Here is an 11144-nt window from a genome sequence, read left to right on the forward strand (position 1 = left end):
GTTTGCTAAATCTTGGAACTCTGGCCTGCAAAGTGTGCTTGCAATTATTATTTATCCCTTTGCAAGTAGTACACTTCCTTTACTTCCAGAGATCTGTTCCCAAGAATTCTGTCTGTCATTTCTGACCATGAGAAATCACGGTCAGATATGATACTAATTATTCTGCCGAATTAGCACTTTGCATGCACCTACTATTAAGACATATCACCAGATAAGGTTAACTGAAAACTTGAATTATGCAGAAGCCATTCTAGTGCTTCCCCCCAGTTTTTAATAGTTGTCAACATCTATATTTTCTTTGTTAAACTGTGTTGAAATCCGTGTTGGTCAGAATAGTAGGGCGTCACATTTTAAGGGCCAAACCTAGTTTCTCCACTATTGTGTAAAATAACAGATTGATCCTGGAGTTTTGAATAAAATGGCAGGTTTATGGTGCAGCAATGAATCTTGGGGGTAATATAATGTAAGTCAATGTGTATTAACATGTACTTCCTGTATACAGTGAGATTGAATTTAGTTTTTTACATGGCAATATTTGCAAAAAGAATACGGTGTAAGCATTTGGTATTAAAAATGTTATGAATCATTTCCACCAGTTTTTATTGCATCGTGTTTCTCTTTCACTTCAGTGCCTTGGCTTTTCTTATACCCTCCCCTATAATTATGATTTTATTTTGGCTAGTATTCTGCCAGTGGTGTGTGGTCGTTTACAGAAAGGCAAGCAGAGACATGGTAAAGAAAAATGAAACAATAAAACAGTATGCACAAACCTCACTGCATGTGTATTATTGGCAAATTGCACTTCAATGAATAAAAAGCTGCTTTTATGCAAAAAAAAAAATGTTTGCCATCAGTGTTAAGTGGCTCAAGAACACATAACTCTAAATAATATCCTTCAAGCTCAGAAACACAGGCCTAAATGTTGATTGTAAGAAAAAAAAATCAAAATATATGACTAAAAGGCTTGAACATTGTTTGACATGGTTAATTGCGAATACAGGAGGACTAAAATTTTAAAGGTGGTTAATCCGTACATTTGGTGAACCAACAAATCTCTCAGAGAAATTAAAGTGCTGGTGGAGTCTGAACCTGTTGTCAGGGGTCGTGTGCAGAGGCGAGGATCAGCTGACCCACACGCAGGACTCTTGGTGCAGAATGAGGTTTATTGGAAACAGAGACAAAAGATGACAGGATGGCTGGCTGAACTTAATGGACTGGTAGACTAACTGGCTGACTGAACTTAACACGCGACAGGAACAACATCCATGACACGACAAGGGCTGAAGGGAAGAGAGGGCTTATATACATGACTAACAATGACAACGATTGGAGACAGGTGAGTGAACAGCTGAACATAATGAACTAATGATAAATGGGAAGAGGACTGAACATAATGCACACAGACCAAGGCTAACACAATAAAACAGGAAGTGGAACAGGCAGTAGATAAACAGTGAATGTGAACTGAAAATACTGGGTCAACGACCCAGAAACCCTGACACCTGTTTAGCTTTAATTAAACTTGTCTGTTGTATCAAACTGGACATGGAACATCTCTCCATCATCAACTGTGTCCTTGCTAACATTGCAAAGAAGTTCATATAAAAATGTGTTCACACTATACTCTAACAGCCTCACTTAATATCACACATGTTGGTCAGTAAGAGGAAACTGATCTATTACCACAATGAATCACAGAAGCTTGTTTACTTGCTATCAGCCAGTAGCAGCTTGTCAGTTTCCTGTGCAAGACCGGAGGTTTATTCATATTGTACATGCACAAACAACCAGAAACAGCCTGGCTTGACTAGCTCAAATCTTGGCTAATGGGACACAGACATACCCTGAAAGCACAGGCCTCACGGAGATTCTGATAGAATATTAGTAAAGCAGACTTAACCCCGCTTCCAGACACAAGATGGCAGTATTTTAAAGGGTGGACTCAAACAGGCCATATGGTCTGATATGAACACTGTTTGTGATGAAAGGACAGAGATTGGTTGCCCTTTGTTACTTTTTAATTGATGTCTATTTTTAGACTTCACTAGACAAGTGCTGCTTGCCTCGACAGATTGACACTGGAGTCTGTTATTCAGTTTCTTTGCAGGGCCACAGAAAAATATTTATGAAGTCACAAGAATGCATGAAAAATACAAGCAGTTGCTGAATAAAGAGTAATAACAGGTCACATATGGGGGAAACTCTAGTCTAAGACACACTGACTGTGTTGGGTCTTTGGTACAAACTTTTAGAAGAAAAACAAAAAACTTGAGACAAAAGAGGAGTTAAAGTGAATTCTGTGTGGACTTGTTTGTGCAGTCTTAATGAGCCCAGCTAAATAAAAACTAATAGATGAGTGTTAACTTTTACTTCAGTACCTGTGACACTTGCCTGTGTTCTATGGCCATTAGCAGACCTGAAACACAAACACTCACAAGTTCCCATAAGACTTAACCTGTGGCTCCATGAAGAATGTTTCATAGCCCATTAGCTGCTCCTAATGGCCGTGCAATGAAACCCTCAAGACATGCTTCACACCCGCATGGGTGAGTATCAGATAATGCTATCTCGCCTCTCGAGGTGTCGCTGCAATCAGAGGTGTGAAAAAAACAAGCTTCAGGATAAACACATGATGCAGTCTCACAAATCAACATGTGATGCAATCTCAGTTGAGAAGTTTCTTAGCTGGGAAAGTTTTCTGTCATCACTTCCAGTCATTAGATATTTCTGTAATATTTTTATAATAGAGAAGGATCAGATTGTCACAGCACAGCTCCTCAGAGAGTTATAATGTTGCTCTGCAGTTCCCTTAGGCTCTGTGCAATGCACTTGTGTTCTTTAAGTCATTGTTTTGATTTATAAAGCCCACAACTTCAACTTTATTATGGATTATTTGGATTAACAAATAAAAACTTAAATCTGTTTTAATGAAAAAGAGTAAAAATTGCACTGAGACATCAGTCATGCACAGAGGCCAACTGCTGAAGAGCTATGAACACCCAAAGGCTTAGGTGTACGTAGAGAGGATGTTCCTGGGACACAAACACAGAATTACAGCGAAAACAGAAATTAGGCCCATATTCATCAAGAGTCCAGAGACCACACAGACAGACAGACAGACAGATAGATAGATAGATAGATAGATAGATAGATAGATAGATAGATAGATAGATAGATAGATAGATAGATAGATAGATAGATAGATAGTGAAGAACGTTTTTGCTGTGTGTGTGTGTGTGTGTGTGTGTGTGGGTGGGTGTTTGTGTGAGTGTCAGAGAGAGAAATAGAGAGAGTGTAAAGTGTAAGTCTAGGAAAACTGGTCCATCCGCAGCCCACAATAGTACTGAGGACCCAAGGCCACACATCTCGGCGATATCTGTGCGGCCGTCCTGGAAGGAGAAGGAGGGAGGCCCTAGATTGGGTGTCCATGTTAATTCTCCCTCAATTAGCCATTCTTTTATTTTAATATGTTTAATATGTTTTAATCTGGAATTGGGATTGAAACCAGCCCAAAACTTTTTTCCTTTTTTTTGCCACTCAGAGGTGGGCTTGCTTGTCTGTTTTGAATTATTATCCCGCTTGTTAACCCAAGTGTGTTTGAACATCAGGGCACAAACTCATGGCTGGATATTCTCATTCATGATTGTCTGGTAGCAGAATTCATGGTTCCATCAATTCAGATAAGTTGTCTAGGTCCTAAGGCAGCAAAGCAGCAAAGCACTACACTACCACCACCATGTTTAACTACTAATAGGAAGTTGTTGTTTTTGTTTTTTTATAAAATGCCTGTGTTAATTTTACATCACGTGTAATGGGATTCAAACTTTCCAAAAAAAAATTTCCTCATCAGTTCAAAGAATATTTTCCCAATAGTCTTGTGTTTTTTTGTAAATGCCAGCTAAGACTTTGTGTTCTTTTTGATCAGCGAGGGTGGTTTTCACTTTGGAACTCTCCCATAGATGCCGCTCACTTTGTCAGGCAGTTTCTATTTAGGTGATTTCTTGATTCAGCCATTCTGGCATTAATCAGGCCTGGGCCTGGCCAGTGAATTGAACTCAGCTTACCAAAAAGGAGTGCTACACGGTGATCTAAAATCTGCCTTTGATATTTATCAAATTATGTGGTAATAATTAGTCTCACATTTGAGCAGCATATTAGGAAACACTAAGAGTGTAATTCAAGTAATTCAAGCAAAAAAAAAAAAAAAAGTAAGAAAATAGGAAAAACGATGAAAACAAAATGAGGTAAAAGCAGAAAAGGTGTGTGGAGGAGAAAATAGTGATGGAGTCTCAATTATGGAGTTCCACAGGGTTCAGTGCTAGGACCAATTCTTTTTACATTATACATGCTTCCCTTAGGCAGCATCATTAGAAGACATAGTATACATTTCACTGCTATGCAGATGACACCCAGCTCTATCTGTCCATGAAGCCAGATAACACACACCAATTAGTTAAACTGCAGGAATGTCTTAAAGACATAAAGACCTGGATGGCCGCTAACTTTCTGCTTCTTAATTCAGATCAAACTGAGGTTATTGTACTCGGCCCTGAAAATCTTAGAAATATGGTATCTAACCAGATTCTTACTCTGGATGGCATTACCTTGGCCTCCAGTAACACTGTGAGGAACCTTGGAGTCATTTTTGACCAGGACATGTCCTTCAATGCACATATTAAACAAATATGTAAGACTGCTTTCTTCCATTTGCGCAACATCTCTAAAGTTAGAAAAAAAGTTAGTTATTGTTATTAATTATTATTATTATTATTATATCTTTATTTCAGACATATACAACAAACCAATATATACATGTACACATCAAATCAAATCACTTTTATTGTCACATCACATGTGCAGGTACACTGGTACAGTACATGCGAGTGAAATTCTTGTGTGCGAGCTTCACAAGCAACAGAGGTGTGCGAAAATACAATACCATAAGAACAAACAAAATATAAGAATGGCTATATCTGATATGAATAAATATATGTACAATATAAGAGTGTATGCACATTACTGAATGTGTATACTAAATATGTATATCTACGTGTGTGTGTGTGTGTGTGTGTGTGTGTGTGTGTGTGTGTGTGTGTGTGTGTGTGTGTGTGTGTGTGTGTGTGTATACACTCACACACACTTCAAGGACCTCGTTAATCCCACTGGCATGTCTACTGTAGAGGAACCAGAGTCTGGGGATGAACGGGACGACTCATCAATCACCGTGGGTGAAGTCACTGAGGCAGTTAAACAACTCCTTGGAGGCAAGGCCCCAGGGTGGATGATGTTTTTGTGTCTGAGTTCCTGAAGGCTCTGGATGTTGTGGGGCTGTCTTGGTTGACATGCCTTTACAATGCTGTGTGGAGATCAGAGACAGTACCTCTGAACTGACATACCGGGGTGGTATCTATCTTTAAGAGGGACCAGAAGGTATGCGCCTGCTGTAGTGTATCACAGCCTCCCCAGGAAAATCTATGTCAGGGTGCTGGAAAGGAGAGCCCGTACGTTAGTCAAACCTTGGATTCAGAAGGAACAATGCCGTTTTCTGCAGGCTGTGGAACAGTGCACCAGCTATTTACCCTCTCCATGATACTTAAGGGTGCATGGGAGTTTGCCCAACCATTCTACATGTATTTTGTGGACTTGAAGAAGGAACACCCCGGTCCCTCGGGGTATTCTATGGGAAGTGCTTCGGAAGTATAGGGTGTCTGGCCCATTGCTACAGGAGATTTAATCATGCAACAACTGCAGGAGCTTTTCTCATCCTCTTTGGAAATGCTGCAAGGAGCCACATTTTTTTTAAAGCTCAATCTACAAAAAGCTTATCATCTGGTCTTAATCAAAGTGGTTGAGGTGGGTGTTAAAAGCAGTTTTCCACTCATCTCTCTCTTCGAGCATCTTGTCGTGCCCTTTAGCAGTGTTGGGAAGGTTACTTTTAAAATGTATTCCATTACAGATTACAGAATACATGCCCTAAAATGTATTCTGTAACGTATTCCGTTACGTTACTCAATGAGAGTAACGTATTCTGAATACTTTGGATTACTTAACATATTATCATGCATTTTACAACTACATGAATGTACTATTGCTGTGATTTATTACTGTTACTGAAGGTCCGCGGCTCCGAACCGTAGTAAAGGGACCTCTGACTAATACGGTTCCGTGTTGTGCTCATAGCCGAAAACTAGCTTTACTTTGTTGTCTGGGTCAACTTTGCTAGCGAGAGACAGAGAGAGGCGTTGAAAGGCTGCTCCAATGGAACTTATTGTTTCGGAGGAAAACACGAACACAGCGTACAGTTGAGTCTTAATAGCTTACTTACAACTGGGCTCGTCAGGCACTCTTCTTGGCTGCAGTGGTTATTATTATATTTACATGCTTCCAGCTCCCGTTTTTGCTCGATGACAGCTCGTACTTTTCGACTCTCCTTTTTCTCCCTCCTCGCGCTCACAGACACATAACGGGTATGGCAGTCCGTTCTCCCTGCAGCACGGACTACACTGCCCATGAGGCTACATTCTTTAGAGCTGTAGCATTCTGCCTATTAGCTTAGCACAACAACAACAAGAAAAAGGCGCTCTCTCACCCAGGAAACACGCAGAGCGAGAGCGTCACCCCGTAACCATGGCAACCGCAACGCTGCCGCCTGGAACAACAGAACGTAGCTGTCAAACAAAACCCAAACAGTCCTGACCCGCGACAATATGAAACAGGAAAGTACCGCCGTGTAATCCATTTATTTCAACAAAGTAACTGTATTCTAAATACCACCTTTTTAAACGGTGACTGTAACGGAATACAGTTACTCATGTTTTGTATTTTAATTGCATAACGGCGGTACATGTATTCCGTTACTCCCCAACACTGCCCTTTTGTCTTAACCAATCACCCTGGTGTTTTTCAGGCTATTGTTAACAATGTTCTCCATGATTACCTAAACTATTTTGTCTTTCTATATCTCGATAACCTCATTTTCTCAAGGACTCTCTTGAAACACTAAGTCCTTGTTTACCAGGTGCTGCAGCACTTCCTAGAAAATAAAATCTACATCAAAGGTGAGAAATGCGACTCAGTCTCTTTTCTTGGTTTCATCATAGAGAAAGAGCAGATCAAGGCAGACCCAGCTAAGGTGTAGGCAGGTACTGGCCCTTACCGGTACTCAGAAGCATTGCCAGTGCTTTCTTGGGTTTGCTAACTTCTGTCTCCTCAGCAAAGAGAAGGTAAAACGTTCCCTTGTGCCATTTTCTCCCGTTGTCTCTGTCCCACAGAACTAAATTATAATGCCCTGGAAAAATAGAGGGATTGGCTGGAAGGAGCTGAGAAAGCTTTTGTCATTTGGATGGATAATTAAAATCCTTGAGTGCCTTTGCTAAGCAACTAAATGCTCATCAAGCCCAGTATACCCTGTTCTTTACTAGATTTAACCTTGCTTTTGCCTACAGACCTGCAATGTAAAAGAAGATGTTCTGTCCCATCATCAGTGCCCCAATCCTTCTGGTCCATCACCCATCATCAGCTCACTAATATGGGAGATTGAGACACTTGTCCATAATGCTTAGCAGGATGAGTCTGACCCAGGAAAAAGACTTGACTGTGTTTTTGTTCCCTCCAGTGTTTGTTCTCAGACATTGGGCCCATACTGTCAAGTTCAGCTGTCACCCTGGTAAGAATGACAGAACCTGAGTTAAAAGAGAAAAAAGTCCAGTCCTGCCTGGACCATGACATTTTAAGCAGTGTTAAATCCTCTCAATTCTTTAATCTTTGGGCTGAATGAAGGACAACACTCGGTGTATAAATGCTCAGTCAACAATCATTTTATTCCATACCATTGTCATTATTCCATACAACACTCTTGCGCAATACATCCAGATGGGAGATGTGCTGAAGAGGGTAACAGCAGATCTCAACGTGTCTGACCATTTCTCACATTCTTATAGCTTCAGGAGGCCCCCACCTAGTCATAAAACCTAAACATCCATATTCCTTCTCTCTCTCAGTGAGCCTAAGTTATGACCTTCGCTTCCTGTGCAGTATGTTCTGTTCTTTTCTAACCAGACAAATAAGGCCTTGATTCTCTGAAAACTGTATCTCTTATAATTTATCTAGGGATTGAGAGTAACGCAATTTCTATTCTCTGTATGTCCTGTACATGTGGCAGAATCGACAAATAAAGTTGACTTTGACTTTGACTTTGACTAATGCAGCAGTATCATGCATCATAAAACAATCTCATTCATTCACAATAAATCAGCAGTCTAATGTAATAAATCAGCAGTCCAATAAATGTAATAGTTGTCACCTTCTTCCAAGTCAGGAGAATAATGCAAACTAAAACTACATAATAATTTCACAATCTTTGATTAGGGGTATAACGTGGCATAAGATGATATAATAATCTCACAGCAGGCACATGTTGCAATACATAATATAATAATAACCAATATCATGAATTTCAGATCAATGTAAAATTAGTGATTATTAATCGAGTGAACAGTGAAAGTATGGTGTTACGCAGGGGTGTCGAACTCCAGGCCTCAAGGGCCAGTGTCCTGTAGGTTTTAGATATCACTCTGTTTCAACACACCAATATCAAATGATTAGTTCATTACCAGGCTTCTGGAGAACTTCAAGACATGTTGAGGAGGTAATTTAGCCATTTAAATCAGCTGTGATGGATCAAGGACACATCTAAAACCTGCAGGACACCGGCCCTGGAGTTTGATACCTGTGGTTTAGTGAGAAAGAGGAGGGACATTTTTGTGTGTGTCGTGTGTGTATGTCTCTGGGTGGTGGTGTAATAAATCAGGTCTGTGAGAAAACATTCTGATCAGTGAGCTGCAGCTGTCTGATGATGGAGATTCAGAAAGCAGCTGAGCTTTGTTTTCCACAACTCCTCAACAGTTCCTGCAGGAAGCCGACACTTCATTGGTCCAAAGCTGTGCTCCTGAACATTGTGCTGTCCTGCATCTCTCTGATCACTGCTGCTCTAAACCTCCTGGTCATCATCTCAGTCTCCCACTTCAGGCAGAGATACATTTCTCTGCTGAAACTATACTTTAAAATTTAGAAACTTAAATTTCAGAAAATTATGATTTATGGCATTTGATTTTATGATTAAGATTGAGATGATTGAAGTGGTGTATTTTAACCAGCTATTAAGTTTTATATACCTAGACTGAATCTTACTACATACTTTAACTAATGAAAATCTAATTTAAGCCATTTAAAAAAATATTAATGTCCATTATATTCTTTTCTGTTTCCCTGCAGGAAGCTTCATACACCCAGTAACATCCTGCTCCTCTCTCTGGCCGTCTCAGACTTTCTTGTGGGTCTTCTGCTGATGCCATTAGAGATCTTTAGAAACACAGCTTGCTGGGTACTTGGTGATCGTATGTGTTCTGCTTATTGGTATTTGACCATCAACATTATCTGTGCTTCAATAGGGAACATTGTTCTAATATCAGTTGACCGCTATGTGGCTATTTGTGACCCTCTGCATTATCCCAGCAGAATTACTTTGGCGAAAGTCAAACTCAGTGTTTGTCTCTGTTGGTTTTATGCTTTTTTCTACAGCAATCTTTATACAAAGAATATCATGATTGAACCAGGCAGGTATAATTCTTGCTTTGGAGAGTGTGTATTTTTTAGCAGCAATATTGCTATTGTTGCTGACCTTATTTTATTCTTTTTTGTTCCAGTAACTGTTATCATAGCCTTGTATATGAGAGTATTTGTGGTGGCTGTGTCTCAGGCTCGTGCCATGCGCTCTCATGTTACATCTGTCACACTTCAGTGTTCACTGAATCAAGCAAACAAATCTGAGCTGAAAGCAGCCAGGACTCTGGGGGTTCTTGTAGTTGTATTTTTGGCATGCTACTGTCCATTTTACTGCTACGCTCTGGTTGATAAAAATGTGGTCAATGATTCATCTGCATCTTTTGTGGTTCTTGTCTTTTATTTTAACTCTTGTTTAAACCCACTGATCTATGCTCTGTTTTACCCCTGGTTTAGAAAAGCTATTAGATGTGTTATCACTCTGCTGATATTTAAACATGACAGCAGTGAGGTCAACATAATATAGAAATACAATGAAAGCTGCTCCACTAAGATTTTAAACCAGTAAATTGATACAGTTCAGTCTGGAAATGCATCAAAAACAAATTGATAAGGAAATTCATAATTCTTAAGCTTTGTTTAAATTATGAAAATAAAATTAATGTGATCATGCGTGAGTTCAAAGTCAAAAAGGAAAGGATTTTCACAAGGAATTGCCATGTGGAAATCATTAGGTCTCAATTATCACTTCTACTTTTTTAGTACTTTTGGCTGAAAATAATTTAAGCTAAAATGTTTAACCTCAGTGGCTCATTTTGTGTGTTTGCCATATACCTTTTTAAATTTCATATGTCATAACAGGGCTCTAGAGTGCGACCAATTTGGTCGCAAATGCGACCAAATTTTTCAGTGGTGCGACTAAAAATAAATATTTGGTCGTACGGGTGCGACCAACTGTTCCGGTAACAAAAAAAAAATCTCTAACTCTCCGTGTGGTCAACAACAGACACACATTATGCCCCTATCGTGGACTAAACCAATCAGAGATAGTCAGGGGCGGGACCTCTCTGATTGGCCGTGGTCCAGTTGAAAGTGCAGGTGGAAGAGAGAGGTGAGTAGCTTGAATAAAGCGATATCAATTCATTAACGGATTCCACACAAAGACCTAAACACGGAGCGGACCCAACACATCAGAATCAGCTTCGTCTTTCTCGTCTTTCTCACTCGACGGCCTGAACATGGACACGCTGTCGGAGCTTAGCGATTCTTCGGGTCCGCGCTGTGTTTACGTCTTTTTGCGCTGATTCTGAGCTGCAGGTTTTGCCTCTCTCCAACCAAAATTCACCGAGCCTGCAGCAAAAGAAGCAGCAAACTGCGCTTCACATTTGATCAATGTCGTCATGAATTCCCTCTGACTTTTGCTGTTTTGCTTCCACCACGATAAAAATCACACTTCCTGCACAGCTCTCTCTCTCTCTGTACTTCAGGAACAGTTTCCCGTCTCAAATCTGTTTTCTGCATTATTCATTCGCTTATTACCCACCAGTCTAGCGTTGTTTACAGCGCTTTTTCTTTTTTCACTT

At 40.1% G+C, this 11144-nt stretch overlaps 1 protein-coding gene across 2 annotated transcripts; it reads left to right on the plus strand.

Moving 5' to 3' along the window:
• Positions 1 to 8851: 8851 nt before the first annotated feature.
• LOC147311101 (trace amine-associated receptor 13c-like) lies at positions 8852 to 10365 on the plus strand. Of its 2 annotated transcripts, none has more exons than XM_086266246.1 (2): positions 8852 to 9027; positions 9274 to 10365. In XM_086266246.1, the coding sequence occupies exons 1-2, from the start codon at positions 8852 to 8854 to the stop codon at positions 10085 to 10087; spliced, it is 990 nt and encodes a 329-aa protein (XP_086122372.1). In that variant the 3' UTR covers positions 10088 to 10365. The 2 variants fall into 2 exon arrangements, with proteins under 2 accessions (XP_086122372.1, XP_086122373.1); XM_086266247.1 differs by having other exon boundaries at positions 8852 to 8931.
• Positions 10366 to 11144: the final 779 nt, after the last annotated feature.

Source organism: Aulonocara sp. 'chitande type north' Nkhata Bay, linkage group LG16 (assembly GCF_057382095.1).
Source record: "Aulonocara sp. 'chitande type north' Nkhata Bay isolate Kocher_YH1m ecotype deep benthic linkage group LG16, A_spYH_male_GT1.1, whole genome shotgun sequence".
NCBI lineage: Eukaryota > Metazoa > Chordata > Actinopteri > Cichliformes > Cichlidae > Aulonocara > Aulonocara sp. 'chitande type north' Nkhata Bay.